This window comes from Chlorocebus sabaeus, chromosome 16 (genome assembly GCF_047675955.1).
Source record: "Chlorocebus sabaeus isolate Y175 chromosome 16, mChlSab1.0.hap1, whole genome shotgun sequence".
NCBI classification, from domain to species: domain Eukaryota; kingdom Metazoa; phylum Chordata; class Mammalia; order Primates; family Cercopithecidae; genus Chlorocebus; species Chlorocebus sabaeus.
Genome location: NC_132919.1, coordinates 39,398,532 through 39,415,787, shown reverse-complemented (window position 1 = coordinate 39,415,787; position 17,256 = coordinate 39,398,532). Strand labels below are relative to the sequence as shown.

Below are 17,256 nucleotides of genomic sequence, written 5' to 3'. Positions count from 1 at the left end.
TACCAAACAATGTTGTCTCATAAATGACAATAATTTAAAAAAAAAAAAAAAAAGAAGTAGAAGTAGAAGAAGCAAAAGCAGCAGAGCGGAAGAAGTAGAAGTAGCAGCAGCAGAAGAAAGAGAAGCAGCAGCGGCGGTTTTATTAATCTGTGTAAAATGACATCATGTGCTGCACCTTCATCCGGGGGCTGTGTCATGGCCATGAAAGAGTCGTGAAACCCGCCCACGCCGGTGTGCTCTTCCTGCTCCTCATTCTCAGTGTCACATTCAATGTCACTGTCGCTACTCATTCCTGGCAGGAAGGAAGGAGAACATGTTTCTGAAAAGAAACCACCGTAAGTGAAAGGAAACAGAAATCTCCTTAACTACTAAACTGAGATTCCTATTGAATTTTACATGGAATGCCAAGAATTCAACAAACTAAACACAACAAAACAAAGACAAAAGTAACCACACAAACCTCGATTCTCTTTAGCTATTTAGAGCGGTGGTTTTATTTTTGTTCTCAAAGTTTAAAATTGCCCTTTCCATAGTACCTGAAAGTTATCATTTGAAACCAGCATTAATTTCATTATACTGATAATATTTTTTTTCCCAAATCAAACACTGTTTATTTTTTCAGTCACAAGAGATAACAGGAACTCTTTTAATCCTGATTCATTATAGACATAATTATAGTCCCTAGCCTAAAACATAAATATAAATGTGTTATACAAATCCACATGTTAGATGAATATTAGAAATTCTGGCAGTTCTAATAATAAATTAGTTTGTATTAATTGGGCATCTAATTTTTTTGTGTATGCCGGTTGATTTTTATTTATTTTCATTTTTTGAGAGACAGGGTCTCGCTCTGTTACCGTAGGCTGGGCTGCAGTGGCCTGATCATAGCTCACTGCAGCCTCAAACTCCTGAACTCAAGGGATACTCCTGCCTTAGCCTCCCAAGTAGATAGGTCCACAGGTACACGACACATACCTGTGTCATGTATGTACATAGCAGGGCATGCCCTGCTAATTTAAACATTTTTTAGAGGGATAGGGTCTTGCTATAATATGTTGCCCAGGCTGGTCTCGAACTCCTGACTTGAGAAGAGATCCTCCCACTTCAGCCTCTTAAAATGCTGGGATTACAGGCCACTGTGCCTGGCCACATCAGTTGATTTTTAAAAGAACAATTCTATAAAAAGTATTTGTTTCAGCAAGATAGCAATCAAGAAAACCTGAAAATCTTTCTGCTACAAATCCTTACAAATAGCCAGATAAAATATAAATGTAAAACATTATTTTAATGAATAAGCACATTAAAAGGCAGAAAGGAAATCCCCAAGTGTCAGAAACAAAGAAGGATAAGGAACTTTCATTAGTGGATCAGGGCCCACGGTTGCCCTGGAGAGTTTCATATGAGGATTTTTAAACACTGCCTTGGGATAGAAAAATGAACCCCCTACAGAAAGGGAATTGAAAGTGAGACTAAAACTCCACCCCCTGCATAATGTTAAAATTTTTGTTTTCTTGAGACAGGGTCTCACTCTGTTACCCAGGCTGGATAACAGTGGTGCAACCATGGCTCACTGCAGCCTTAACCTCCCAGGGCTCAGGTGATCCTCCCACCTAAGCCTCCCAACAGGTCTGTGCCATCACACCTGGCTAATTTTTGTAATTTTTTAGTAGAGATGGGATTTTGCCATGTTGCCCAGACTGGTCTTCAACTCCTGAGCTAAAGTGACCCACCTGCTTTGGCCTCCTAAAATGGTGGCATTACAGGAATGAGCCACCATGCTTGGCCAATGCTAAAATTTCTATTAAAGAACAGACCAGAAAAATGTCTGCCTACTGGCATAGGAAAACAGTAAGGAATTTTGTCTGTTTCTACTGGGCTCTGAAGAGGGGGAAAAAAGTCTTACCTCAAAATTCAAAGTAAGATTTACGTGCCTAATTTAGGTTTGGGATTTAAGGTTGAGGTTCAAATTTCAAGAAATTGACATAAAAATTGTTCAGGAGCTAGTGTTATTTGAATAAAGCAAAAGTAAAATCCTCTCTGGAAGGAAGGTTCTAGGTACAATGGAGTAAGCACATTCCACTCTATCTTTCCCACTGAAAGTAGCAATAAAACCTGGAGAGATGGGTAGCACAGTTATTTAAGGATATTCATAGTTATTTACTTTGAAAAGTAAATAGAAACAGGCATACTGATGAAGTCTGAATTTGAATGACAACAAAACTGGCAGATTAATATAAGACCCAGAGTCTTATTTAAAAAAAAAAAAAAAAAAAAGTCCTAATGAAAATGTCCAGGATACAACCCCAAATTACTCAGCATATGAAAAACCAGGAAAAGACAGCCAACAAACATCAATGATGAGATGACACAGATGTTTGGATTTAAGGGCTTTAAAGCCAGATAAAATGCTCATCAGCCAGGCCTGGTGGCACATGCTTGTAGTCCCAGCTACTTGAAAGGCTGAGGCAGGAGGATCACTTGAGCCCAGGAGTTTGAGACTAGCCTGGGCAACTTAGCAAAGCCCCAACTCTAACAAAAAAAAAAAAAAAGAAAAAAAAAAGAAAATTAAAAATTAGCCAGGCACACAGTAGTGCGTACCTGTGATTGTCCTAGTTTCCAGGGAGGCTGAGGAGGGAGGCCCACTCGAGCCCAGGAGTTCAAGGCTGCAGTGAGCTGTGATTGTACCATTGTACTCCAGCCTGGGCAACAGAACACAATACCCTGAGGGACAGAGGAAGGAAGGAAGAATTAAGAAACAAGGGGATAAAGGGACTGGTCTAAATTGTGTCAAATAGTGCCGTAGAGATAGCAAAAATAACAAAGAAGAGACAACAGATAACAGGAAAAAAGTTAGAACTTGAAGTATAATTAAAAAGAAAAAAAAGGAAAAAAGATGAAAATTTTGTAGAATTATAAAAAACATTCTGAATTAAATAAAAATATACCAAAATTTGTGGGATGTGACTATAGCAGTGCTTAAAATGAAAAGTATGCCATTAAGTGTTTATATTAGAAAAGAAAATATCTCAAATCAATAATCTAAACTACTACTTTAAGAAATTAGAAAAAGGAAATTAAACCCAAAGCAAGTAAAAGGAAGGAAATAATAAAAAATAAAATAAAAACAGCAGAAAAACAAAAAAGCCACAATGAAACAAAATGGTGTTTCTTTGAAAAGATCAGTAAAGTTAAAAAAGCCTCTAGGTAGATTCACTAACAAAAAAAAGAGCAAACAAAATTTCCAATATCAGGAATGAAAGAGGACATCAACTACAGATTCTATGAACAGTAAAATATAATAAAATACTATAAATAACTGTATGCTCATGAAACCAAAAACAGGTGAAATGAGCAAATTCTTTCATTGCTATAAACTACCAAAGCTTACCAAGGAAAAATAGATGGGTATTTTAACTTTTAAAGAAATAAAATCTGCTTTAGTTAAAAAAGCTTCCAACGAAGGCAACTGTGGCCCCACATGGCTTCAGTGGTGCACTCTTCCTTTTCTGTTCTCAAGAAGAGTTTGGTTAGCATTATTTCTGCCTTAAATATTTAGAAATTGTCTCCATCTTCAGCAAAGAAAAAAAAGAATTTTCCTGTTCTAAAAGTGAAGAGTTTACAACAATTTAATGAAGTAGATGAAAAAGAAAAAGAGCAGAGACCACTAAAGAGACTTTTCATTAAGAGGCCAGAACTAGCTAGTTCTGTGAAGTACCACCTCCGCCTTGTGGCCCTTCATGGAACTGTTGCTGAAAACACTAAAACACACAGAGTTGAACTTCAAGGCACAAATTTGATCTCTTAGTGTTTCTGAATTCCTGACAAACACCAATCTTCAGGATTCAAACACAATGAATTGGAATTCTCTGGAATTCCCAAAATCTACATTATTCTTTAAAAGAAGTTATTAAATATATTTTTCAAACTCTTTATTCATTACATGTGTATCTTTTTTCTTTTTTTTTTTTTTTGTTTTTGAGACGGAGTCTCCTTCTGTCACCCAGGCTGGAGTGCAGTGGCGCGATCTCTGCTCACTGCAACCTCCACCTCCCAGGTTCAAGCAATTCTCCTGCCTTAGCCTCCCGAGTAGCTGGGATTACAAGCATGTGCCACCATGCCCAGCTAATTTTTTTGTACTTTTAGTAGAGACGGGCTTCACCATATTGGCCAGGCTGGTCTTGAACTCCTGACCTTGTGATCCACCGCATCCAGCCTACATGTGTTATCTTTAAAAAAAATCATTTAATTAGTATTTGTAAGAACTGAGGCCTATAGTGAATATTCAAATGCTAGACTGCATGTGGGTATTACTGGCTAGTATGTGAATAATGTAACATTTAGAACTCAGGAAGGTTTATAGTACTGTGCAGAATCACAAAATGCCAATATAAGGATTTTGCTTCAAATTCTATTTCTTGGAACACCACTCAATTTTTATTAAGTATACCATGTGTAAACTCATTAATATTTACTTAACAGGGCCATGAACACACATAAAATAGTAATATTTATAATGAAGACTGATTTGTAATCACTTCTTTCCAAGGAGCTACTGTTGACCTTAACCTTTGATTCCAGGTATCAGTATTTCTAGTTTTTACTTTAAACTTGCCCTAAGTAGATTCCTTCAAATCAGTAATGTTTCTGTGTTGTTAAAACTAATTCTAATAAGACAATTAGAATAATGCTTTCCATTTATTAAACTTCTTGAGTACTTTTTCTCAGAATTCAAAAAAAAAACCGTACATTTCCCAAGAAATGCTAGGAAGAAGTTCATGCATGAAAACACCTGGTCTTTTATCAAGTACTAAGATCTGGAAGTTTCCTACCTTTGTGAATGTAAAGAAAAAGACAAACTGCTGGATGTCAACGACAGCAATTACTATTAATTGTATGTAAGAAGCTTCAGAGATTGTTAATGCAAAAGAAATCTGCATCTTATTACTCTATCCATCATCTACCATATTTTTTGAGCACCTATTACGTATGTGCTCAGTAAAGCTAACTTGAGTTATAACTCCCTTAAATCAAGTTGCTCAAATTTCAGATGCTATGGAAAATATATGAACCACCTGGTACAGATGACACTTTGTATTCTAGTCACTAACAATTTATCTGCCTTTCTCCTTTCTCCTTTCCAAGAGGACTCTGATATTGTTCAGGTATTTTCCCTCTTCCACATAGCCATGTGGAACGAGTTGGGGAGGGAGACCAAATAACTGGACTTGGCTGGCTGGGCGCGCGGTGGCTCATGCTTGTAATCCCAGCACTTTGAGTGGCCAAGGCAGGCAGATTGCCCGAGGTCAGGAGTTCGAGACCAGCCTGGCTAACATGGCGAAACCCCGTCTCTACTAAAAATATAAAAATTAGCCAAGCATGGTGGCAGACACCTGTAATCCCAGCTACTTGGGAGGCTGAGGCAGGAGAATCGTTTGAACCTGGAAGGTGGAGGTTGCAGTGAGCAGAGATCATGCCACTGCACTCCACCCTGGGCGATAAGAGTGAAACTCCATCTCCAATAAATAAATAAATGGACTTGGCCAATTTTCCTTGACAGTGGTTGACGAGATCGAAGAGGAAGTTGTTGAGGTGCTTTGAGAAAGGTTTTCCTTGTTGCTAGAGATTATAGAGTAAATCAATCCTCTCCCACTCCCAGAATGCTGTTCTGACTCTGATGTCTAGAACTGCAGCAAACATCTTACCGCCCTGAGAAGAGCTAAGCCTTTCACTCAGAATGGCAGGGCAAAAGATAAAACAACCCCAACCCCTGCCCTCCAACACACACACACACACACACACACACACACACACACACAAAACAAGTTCCTGATGACACTGAGCAGCTAAATTTTCTAATCCTGAAACTGCTCTAACCAGAGTTAGGTGTACCTTCTTATTATTGAGAGACTAGTTAATATAAAAGAGTTAACTTTCCTTTTTGTTCAAGTCAGTTAATTTTCTGATGAATTTTGTTAAAGGCATCTTAATCATAACCCTAAATGATCAGCAATGGCAGGCCATCAGACTTTGTATTCCTCTTAAAGAGGCCACCAGCAAGGTTTTTAACAGGCATGCCAAGGCTTTTCCCTGGATGGTATTTTGAGTACCCCTGATTTAACTGAAGGGGGTTTGTGCTACTTCAGCAAGAACTGAGAGAGCAAAGCCTTCAGTTTTACAAAGAACAAGAAATAAACTGGCCTACCTACAGTTGTGCAGGTTATCAATTGAAAGAAAAAATAAGTCAACCTTTTCAGCATCAGGTCATTAAACCAAAGACTAATACAACCAAAGGTTGTCCCATATGGTTCCAGTAAAAATGAAAAGGTCTATTTACATTTATAACTAAGAAAAAAGTTATTTTTAAACTGATGCTTAAGAGCAGTTAAGAGACACTTTAGTAGTCCCAAATTCCCAGCCAGTACCACAAACAATGGCTTAAAGTCCTTCAAACAACCTTCTCTGAGAGAGAGAGAGAACCCCACAGTGATCTGACACAGAATGTCTTTTTGTATTTGGCTAAAATAAAGAGTCTTGTTTTTCCTAAGCATGGATACAAGACAAACCCATTCAACTGTCTACTAAAGCTTATAGGTATATAAGGGTTTCCTGAGAACTTGCTCTTGCTGATGATAGAATAATACTGGCAACAGTGAGCAAGGCCACATTCTCCTCGAGAAACAAAGCTGATTACAGGAGGCACAGGGCTTCCTTTGTCTCCTGTACTACCTTCTCTCAGCCTCATCAGTCAGTCTCCTTCTCACAGTCTATCCTGGGACTCTGGAGGTAAACAAGCTGTTCAGATACCAACAAATTACAAGGGTGTACTTTTGTGTCATTGTTGCACATTCACAGCAACTTTTCTTATTGAGTTCTAGGTGCTTTATAGCACAACACCCCATATATAAAGATAAAATGTGTTACTGAGTAACACTGACCACTTAACTCTAAATCCCATATGAATAACTCCATTCTTTCTAAGACTTGGAAAATGTACTGATCTTCACTATGGCCAAGCAAATGCCTTTCTTCAGTTTAGGACAAGCTGTCAATTAGCTTTAAATAAGAAATGAAACTGGTGTCAAAAAGTTCTGGTGTTTTCTGTGCTGACCAGCCATTTTATATATAAAAATTAGTGCTGAGATAATGTAAATCGATAAATTGGAGGCTGAAATTAAGTCCAAATCAGCCGGGTGTGGTGGTGGCTTATGCCTGTAACCCAGCACTCTGGGAAGCTGAGGCAGAAGGATCATTTGAACCCAGGAGTTTAAGACCAGTCTGAGCAACAGAGCAAGAACAAGTCTCTATAAAAAGTTAAAAATAAAGAAGTCCAAATCATTTCACTTAAATTAACCATGCTTCTTACCAATTTTCCTGCCCCTAGTTCCACATACGCTATTCCCGCCCCCAAATCCATTCTCCACAATGCAGCTACAGTAGAAATGTTAAAGTGTCACTTCTAACTTAGATCCTATTCAAATGACAAAGTTCAAATTGTAGCTGGGATATTCCACGTAACTCTTCATGATCTGGCCTCTGTCTCCCTTCTGGTCTCTCTTTCACCAGTCTTCATCTGGCTAACTTCTACTCATCCCTTAGGATGATCTTTCCAAGGGTGAATTAGGGACTAGGTTAGCAGCGAGAGGCAACAGTTAAGAGCACTGGCTCTGGGTTCAAATTCTAGCTCTTCCAATTTCTTTTTTTTCTTTTCTATTTTTTTTTTTGAGAGACAGAGTCTCGCTCTGTCGCCCAGGCTGAAGTGCAACGGTCACAATCTTGGCTCACTGCAACCTCCGCCTCCCGGGTTCAAGCGATTCTCCTGCCTCAGCCTCTTGAGTAGCTGGGATTATAGGAGTGCGCTACCATGCCCGGCTGATTTTTCTATTTTTAGTAGAGATGGAGTTTCACCATGTTGGCCAGGCTAGTCTCAAACTCCTGACCTCAGGTGATCGGCCTTCCCAAAGTGCTGGGATTTGCAGGCATGAGCCAACGTGCTCAGCCTTCCAATTTCTTTTCTTTTTTTTTTTGGGGGGGACGGAGTTTTGCTCGTTGCCCAGGCTGGAGCACAATGGTGCGATCTCGGCTCACTGCAACCTCTGCCTCCCAGGATCAAGTGATTCTCCTGCCTCAGCCTCCCAAGTAGCTGGGATTACAGGTGACCGCCACCACACCTGGCTAATTTTTGTATATTTAGTAGAGACAGGGTTTCACCATGTTGATCAGGCTGGCCTTGAACTTCTGACCTCAGGTGATCCACCCTCCTCAGACTCCCAAAGTGCTGGGATTACTGGCATGAGCCACTGCGCCCGGCCCCAGCCTTTCAATTTATAACCCTGTGACTTTGAGTCAGGTTACTCACCTTACTCACTCACTTGTAAAACTAGGTTAACAAAAGCAACTACCATGTAGAGTTATTTTGAGAATAACACAATACTGGTAAAGTCTTTAACATATTAATAACTTAGTATTATCTATTATTTTTATTACATATCTCATTTTTGAGCTGCCTATACACCTTATCACAGCACTCATCATCCTAAATTATAACTGGCTATCAGTCTCCTCCCACACCTAACAACTGGTTTTCAACTGCTCTCCTTGCCACCCTCCTACCACTACCACCACACATACTAGCATACCTGAGAGCTACAACTTATTTCTATTAGTAACTGTGGCCCACTCTGGCAAGTGATTCTCAAGGAGTGGTCACCTCTGGTTCAGAATTATTTAGTTCAACTATTGGTTCGTGACTGGGGATGATTTTGCCTCCCAGGAAACATTTGGCAATGTCTGGAGACATTTTTGGTTGTTGTAACAGGAGGGAAACACTACTGGTATCTAGCGGTTAAAAGCTGAGGATGCTGCTAAACATTCCACAATGCAGAGAACAGCCCCTGTAAAATAAAAAATTATGTGGTCTAAATGGCAATTGGTGCCAAGGTGGAGAGTCTGAACTAGATAGTAAGTTCAGGAATTTTATCACTGGCATCAAATACAACATCTGGTAAATTAGAAGCATTTCATAAATGTTGCATGAAAAAAAATGAGCTTATTATTGTCATTTGAGATACAGTCTCACTCTGTCGTCCAGGCTGGAGTGCAGTGGCGTGATCTTGGCTCACTGCAATCTCTGCCTCCTGGTTCAAGCAATTCTCCTGCCTCAGCCTCCCGAGTAGCTGAGATTACAGGTGTCTGCTACCACACCTGGCTAATTTTTGTATATGTAGTAGAGATGAGGTGTCACTATTTTTGCCAGGCTGGTCTCGAACTCCCGACTTCAAGTAATCTGCCTGCCTCAGCCTCCCAAAGTACTGGGATTACAGGCATGAGCCACTGCGCTTGGTGGAAGAAAAATGTAATTCCAGTATATTCTGTAGTAATTTAAGCTACTACAATCCAGTATGTATGGAGACACATAGAAAGTATTCCCCGGTCGGGCACAGTGGCTCACGCCTGTAATCCCACCACTTTGGGAGGCCGAGGCGAGTGGATCATGAGGTCAGGAGTTTGAGACCAGCCTTGCCAACACAGTGAAATACCGTCTCTTACTAAAAATACAAAAATTAGCTGGGCATGTTGGCAGGGCCTGTAATCCCCGCTACACAGAGGCTGAGAAAGGAGAATCACTTGAACCCGGGAGTTGGAGGTTGCAGTGAGCCAAGATTGCGCCACTGCACTCCAGCCTGTGTGACAGAGCTAGACTCCGTCTTGGGGGAAACAAAAAACAACAGAAAGTTATTCCCTACAGACCTGTTCTATAAAGATCATCAATCATAATATTTCTTTCCTGATGTTTTAACAATAAACACATCATTTACAAAAATCTTTTCTATTTAATCTCTTCTACTGAAATAATGCTGCCCACTACAGGAGGACCAACTAAGAAAACCAAAATGTTTAGTGTTCTTTAACTGAGAAACCTGAAAATGCCACCACCCACACACCCTCTTCTTAGGGCAGCTGAGTAGATGCTGGCACCTGCATGTATGCTTTGAGCTACAATTCATCAATCATTGAAATTCAAATGAGTGCAGAGGTGGAAGGTGGCAGAGTTGCACTAAGAAATGAAAAAATTACAAGGCCAAATATCATTAAGAGAGTTGACATTCTTTTCTACCAATTTATACAGGACACAGCAAGGGCAATACACATAGCCTTGTTCCAAGCACCTCTGTTGCCCCAAATTGCAAAATGTCTTCTATGCTTTTAGATAAACAATAATGAACTTGGAAGAACATTCAAAGGAAACATTAGAAAGTATATCTGAGAAAAAGCTGAAGTCAGTCATCATATGGTATTTAAAAAATGGTCAAAACCTGGAATGCTTCTTTAAGAAGAAAAAAAGCCATCTGCAGACACTAATTAAGACTGACTAAAAAATACTTAACATTTACTATTCTAATTAGTCGTTCTGGGGCACATCTTCCCCATTAGATTGTGAACATATCTAATTCAACTTTGTATTAATAAATCTAGCAAAAATTCAATGCATGGTATGTAGGTGCCTTAATATATTTATTGACTGAACAGATGAACTATATGCAGATATTTTCCCCATACAAATGCCTGTTCTAGTAAGCCCTGTCCTTTTATGTAGTAACTCACTCATTTTGCCTTCCTCTGTATTTAACATCTTAGCAAATCAAATTCAGTGGCACAAGGAATGTTGCGTTCAGACCAAGCATGTCGAATAGCAGATCTCAGTAATGTTTCCATTAAACCAACCACTCCCTATCCCTATCACTACCACTACGACTACCACCACCACCACCACCACTACCACCACCCACCACCAAAAAAGGGACAGAATTCTCATTTCCTGCTTACTTGTAAGTTTATCATTCCTTACCTTCTTCAGGGGCAGCTGAAGCTCCTTCAGGTAGTACAGGCTGTAACTCTCCAGTTTCAGAATTATTTTCCAAATCAGTCATCTGCAGTCCTTCCAGATGACCTCCTTTAGCATTAGCCCTCAAAGAAGAAAACAACTTGGTATTTTTATGTAACTAGTAAGTGACACAATAATCTATATTTTCTTTTTGAACTGAGCACCAAACTAAGTAGGGTACGTGCTCTGGTGTTTAATAATAAATTTCAAATTTTACCTTAAAATATTTCACTAAGGGCCGGGCGCAGTGGCTCATGCCTGTAATCCCAGCACCTTGGGAGGCCAAGGCGGGTGGATCACCTGAGGTAACAGTTCAACACCAGCCTGGATAAGATGGTGAAGCTCTGTCTCTACTAAAAATACAAAAATTAGCCAGGTGTGGTGGTGGGCACCTGTAATCCCAGCTACTCGGGAGGCTGAGGCAGAGAACTGCTTGAACCCAGGAGGCAGAGGTTGCAGTGAGCCGAGATTGCACTGCTGCACTGCCTGGGCGACAGAGCAAGACTCTGTCTCAAAAAAAATAAATAAAAAATAAAATTAAATTTAAAAATTTCACTTAACATTCATAAAAAAATGTTATGAAATGGTGGATTATATCAATGTTAGTATCCTGGTTGTGATATTGTACTACAGTTTTGCAAAATGTTATTAGGGGAGAAAAGTACACAAGATGTCTCTGCATTATTTCTTACAACTGCATGTGAATCTATAATTAGCTCAATAAAATTTTAACTTATAAATATAAATGGAAGTTTTAAATAATATGTTCTAAGAGGGAAAGACTTTTAAGATATATTATTATTACTATTATTTGAGATGTAATCTCAGTCGGTCACCCAGGCTAGCGTGTAGTGATGTGATCTCAGCTCACTGCAACCTCTGCCTCCTGGGCTCAAGCGATTCTCCTGCCTCAGCCTCGCAAGTAGCTGGGATTACAGGTGCCCAGCATGACGCCGACAATTTTTGTACTTTGTTTTTAATAGAGACAGTGTTTTATCATGACGGCCAGGCTGGTCTCGAACTCCTGACCTCAAGTGATCTGACCACCTCAGCCTCCCAAAGTGCTGGGGTTTACAGGTGTGAGCCACGGTGCCTGGCCTGAGAGATATTATTGAATGAGAAATCGAAGTACACCTTTTGTATTAAAAAAGCTACATAGTCACAGTTCCTTAAATATACACAAAAACTGAGAAGACACAGCATATATGAAAAATAAAGAAGAGCATGAATGTGTGTGGGGCAAGGGGTTGGAAAACTAGGTTGTGGGAGATAAGGATGGGAAACTTTTCACTTATCCTTTTTTCCTTTCATTTTGAAACACTTACCATTAGTATTTAATATTTATTTTTATTTAAAAAATAAGCAGAGGCAAGGTCTTGCTATGTTGCCAAGGCTGTTCTCAAATTCCTGGGCTCAGGCAATCCTCCCACCTCAGCCTCCAAAAGTGCTGAGATTACAGGTGTGTGCCACTGTGCCCAGCCTTTCATTAGTATTTAAACTTTTTGCTTACACTACTTTAAATCAGGCGGGGAAAAAAAAGACATGAGCTGGACAGCATCCACATGAACCAGTCTGGCAGATAAAATCAACTGCAAAATGAGGATCATGGCTAAGAGCTGCAGACACTTGTACAGGATTTTACACTCTAGAAAAAAAAAACTAAGTTCATGTATATTTAACTGTGATGACTAAAGGCAGATAAAAATATCTCCATAGCAAATACAATATAAAAGCTACTTGCAGCTTTAATTTGAAGAAATGTATAAAACATCAGGCTAGGTAGTAGGTAGGGAAGACAAGATAATCTCCAGTGATTTTAACATCTTTCTACTACTGAAACTTGAGCCACAAAGGAAAGCTAAACCACCAGCCAATCTTGTAGTTTTGGTAATGAGTCAGACACCTTGACTATATAAAATTAAGTAAACTTAAAGGGTGCTAATCTTTCTCCAATTGAGGTAAAATTCTTTTCAGAGTCTCCAAAATAGAACTATTTCATTGTTTAAATTTAGAAATAGGTTTAATATCCATAAAATAGATAAGCAGATGGACATTAATGGCTCATGATCTGCCACATCCATAGCCAATATCCATAATCACTCTATCTTTTGAATAGATGGAAGTTTAATTGCCATGCCTGGGATTTGAGTTTATCTATCTTAGGGGAGAGATAAAGGTGTTAACTACTATATATCCTTTTGGAAAATTCCAACTATAAGTTTTGAGGATACTTTGATAAGAGGAGAGAAGAAAGGTGAGATAAAAGCAGAAAAGCAGTGTTAAAGTTGCTGTAAGTGCTTTGTTTCATACAAAATATATATAAATGCCTGTGACATGTAATATAGCCCAACACTAACATTTTTGACAAGTGTAGACTGAAAAAAAAAATAAAAACCAAAAAAAGCTGGCAACCTTCCCCCCAACACACACAAATTTACAAGACAGAGTTCAGATAAGGTTACATATCATTGTGAAAATGAGCTCTAACTCTGAAAATGAGCTCCAACATATCTAAACTAAACTTCCAGTACTATCTCATCCTATTTAAAAAAAGTACTATCTCATCCCATTAAAAAAAAAAAGTAAAATCTCTGATATTTTAAAAAGTTAAAATTTAGGGCAGGTGCAGTGGCTCAGGCCTGTAATCCCAACACTCTGGGAGGCCAAGGTGGGCATATCACTTGAGGTCTCAGGAGTTCAAGACCAGCTTGGCCAACATGGCGAAACTTTGTCTCTACTAAAAGTACAAAAATTAGCAAGGTGTGGTGGCGGGCACCTGTAATCCCAGCTACTTGGGAGGCTGATGCAGGAGAATCGTTCAAACCCGGGAGGCAGAGGTTGCAGTGAGCTGAGATCACGCCACTGCCCTTCAGCCTGGGTGACAGAGCGAGGCTCTGTTTAAAAAAAAAAAAAAAAAGGCCGGGCGCGGTGGCTCAAGCCTGTAATCCCAGCACTTTGGGAGGCCGAGACGGGCGGATCACAAGGTCAGGAGATCGAGACCATCCTGGCGAACACGGTGAAACCCCGTCTCTACTAAAAAATACAAAAATCTAGCCGGGCGTGGTGGCGGCGCCTGTAGTCCCAGCTACTCGGGAGGCTGAGGCAGGAGAATGGCGTGAACCCGGGAGGCGGAGCTTGCAGTGAGCTGAGATCCGGCCACTGCACTCCAGCCTGGGCGACAGAGCGAGACTCCGTCTCAAAAAAAAAAAAAAGTTAAAATTTAGTGCAATAAACGTATTTTCTGTCCACTAAAAAATTAACAAGGTAGAAATTAATTTGTTCATCATGATGCAAACTTAAAGTTCCAAACAAAGCTATTAGCTATTATACCATTACATATACAAAACAATTTACCCCAAGGTGACCATTTTTCTCCTTTTCTCAACAGCAGGCAAGCCACTGAAAACTGCAACCACAACAGCATCTGAATCCAAAGCTTTACACTGCCGGTCTTCAGTTTTTGGCAGAATATCACCGATACTGCCATGTATCAAGGCTCGGGGAGAACTGTGCCTGCTCCCAGACTGAGAGCTTCCTGGGGAGCCTTCAAAAAAAGGAAGAGGGAATACAAAAATTAGCTGGGTATGATGGCGTGCACCTGTAATCTCAGCTACTTGGGAGGCTGAGACACGAGGATCACTTGAACCTGGGAGGCGGAGGTTGCGGTGAGCCGAGATTGTGCTACACTCCAGCCTGGACAACAGAGCAAGGCTCAAAAAAAAAAAAAAAAAAAAAGGAGGGACAATCAGAAAGAAGGCAAATAAACATGGAAGGTCTCTCTCAGTTATATTAGAAAATCTCACTATATATGTAATTTTAAAACTACATAAAAACTTCAAAAATAGGCCGGGCGTGGTGGCTCATGCCTGTAATCCTGGCACTCTGGGAGGCCAAGGCGGATGGATCACCTAAGGTCAGGAGTTCAAGGTCAGCCTGGCCAACGTGGTGAAACCCTGTCTCTACTAAAAATACAAAAATTAGCTGGGCATGGTGGCGTGCACTTGTAGTCCCAGTTACTCGGGAGACTGAGGCAGGAGAATCACTTGAACACGGGGAGCGGAGGTTGTGGTGAGCCAAGACTGTACCATTGTACTCCAGCCTAGGCAACAAGAGCAAAAAACTCCATCTCAAAAAAGAAAAAAACACTTCAAAAATAATTTTGAAACATATCCCATTTATTTTTATGCCAGGCATTTAAAATTAAGGAGTCCAGGCCAAGTGTTGTGGCTCACACCTGTAATTTTACACTTTGGGAGGCTGAGACAGGAAGACTGTTTGAGCTCAGAAGTTCAAGACCAGCCTGGGCAATGTAGCGAAACCCTGTCTTGGCAAAAAACAAAATTAAAAAAAAAAAAAAAAAAAAAGCCAGGTACGGCTGCATGTGTCCGTGTCTGTGGTCCCAGCTACTTGGGAGGCTGAGGTGGAAGGATCACTTTTGTCTGGGAGGTCAAGGCTGTAGTGAGCTATGATTGCACCACTGCATCCCTAGCCTGGAAAACAGAGCAAGACTCTATCTCAGGAAAACAACAAAAATAAAAAATAAATAAAATCAAGGAGTTTAGAATACATAGTCTAATGGCTGTATGTTAAGGGTCTGTTCTGTTGTGAGATCAAGAAACTTTCGGGCCAGGTGTGGTGGGGCTCATTCCTGTAATCCTAGCACTTTGGGAGATTGAGGTAGGAGAACTGCTTGAGCTCAGGAGTTTAAGACCAACCGGGGCAACCTGTCTCTATAAAAAAACACAAAAATTAGCCAGGCATAGTGGTGCACACCTGTAGTCCCAGCTACTTGGTGGGGCTGAGGCAGGAGGATCGCTTAAACCACCGGTCGAGGCCGCGGTGAGCCAAGATCGCACCACTGCACTCCCGCCTGGGTGACAAAGTGAGACCCTGTTTCAAAAAAAGAAACTTTCAAATCTAACGTTAGCATTTTTGGTACCCTTCAAGATCTAAAGCTCCATGATAACATCAATTTCAGGTAATAAATATCTACCCCACTAAAAGTACATTCTGAATCCCTCAAATTTACCTTCAGACAGAGTCTGACAGTCTCCCTTTGAACGACTACTCTCTCCAGGGTCCACTGCTCTTCGAAGTGATAGACTACCTGCTACACTGGATCGAGCTGGCTTGGGCGAATTACTCTTCTTATTTGTGGCTGCAAAGACATTTAAGAACACCTCTGAATAGGATACAACACCATAAAACTTACTATTTAGTCAGTCAGAAAAAGTTTTAATCTTACCTTGCATGGAAGCTGTTCTATCTACTGTCTAAAAATAAAAAACATTCTGTAGCCCCAACTGGTTATAAAACATTCCCATCTTGTTGCTTGTGGAGCAGAATCTTTGTTTTTTCAGACGGAGTCTTGCTGTTGTTGCCTAGGCTGGAGTGCAATGGAGCAATCTTGGCTCACTACAACCTCCACCTCCTGGGTTCAAGCAATTCTCCTGCCTCAGCCTCCCGAGTAGCTGAGATTACAGGCACCCGTCACCATGCTCAGCTAATTTTTGTATTTTTAGCAGAGACAGAGTTTTGTCATGTTGGCCAGGCTGGTCTCGAACACCTGACCTCAGGTGATACACCTGCCTCGGCCTCCCAAAGTGCTGGGATTACAGACGTGCGCCAACCACACCCAGCCCGTAAAATCTTAACTTAAAAGACTACTTAAAAGATTATCTGTGAGCTCCATAAGAAAAATCATACAAATTTCAATGCAGTTAAACTATTAACAAAAATATAACCCATCAAACATTTGAAAATTTTTTTTTTTTTTTTTTTTTTTTTTTGAGACGGAGTCTCGCTCTGTCGCCCAGGCTGGAGTGCAGTGGCGCGATCTCAGCTCACTGCAAGCTCCGCCTCCCGGGTTTATGCCATTCTCCTGCCTCAGCCTTCCGAGTAGCTGGGACTACAGGCGCCCGCCACCTCGCCCGGCTAGTTTTTTGTATTTATTAGTAGAGACGAGGTTTCACCGTATTAGCCAGGATGGTCTCGATCTCCTGACCTCGTGATCCACCCATCTCGGCCTCCCAAAGTGCTGGGATTACAGACTTGAGCCACCGCGCCCGGCCAGAAATTGTTAAGTATTATTGGATTAAAAAGAAAATCAATGCTGAGTTAGAAACAAACTACAATCACGGTACTTCAAATCAAAATGTCTGTCGCCAAACCAGTAGTGAAAAGAAAATGTATAGCCTTAAAATGAATTAATTAGCAAAAAAAGGGGCTATATGACCTAATATGTATAGATTCAAAAGCCAGGAAAACAATAAAAATAAACAAGCAAGAATGCTATTGCCAGAAGGCAGGGACCTGCCCTTGAATTCAGCCTGCAAATCTGTGAGTTAAATAAATCTCTTTTAAAAATAGAT

General features: G+C 40.4%; 1 protein-coding gene across 18 annotated transcripts in view; it reads right to left on the bottom strand.

The window, feature by feature from the left end:
• Positions 1 to 17,256, bottom strand: part of TRIM37 (tripartite motif containing 37) — a 141,301-nt gene that overhangs the window by 35,937 nt on the left and 88,108 nt on the right. For 10 of the 18 annotated variants that reach the window (XM_037993013.2, XM_037993021.2, XM_008011262.3 and 7 more), the window contains 4 exons: positions 15,915 to 16,043; positions 14,240 to 14,429; positions 10,850 to 10,968; positions 176 to 319 (listed from right to left, as the gene is read on the bottom strand). In XM_037993013.2, coding sequence (XP_037848941.1) covers positions 176 to 319; positions 10,850 to 10,968; positions 14,240 to 14,429; positions 15,915 to 16,043 — 582 coding nt within the window. The remainder of the gene's footprint in view (positions 1 to 175; positions 320 to 10,849; positions 10,969 to 14,239; positions 14,430 to 15,914; positions 16,044 to 17,256) is intronic. The other 8 variants (XM_008011266.3, XM_037993027.2, XM_037993012.2 and 5 more) reach the window with 2 other exon arrangements.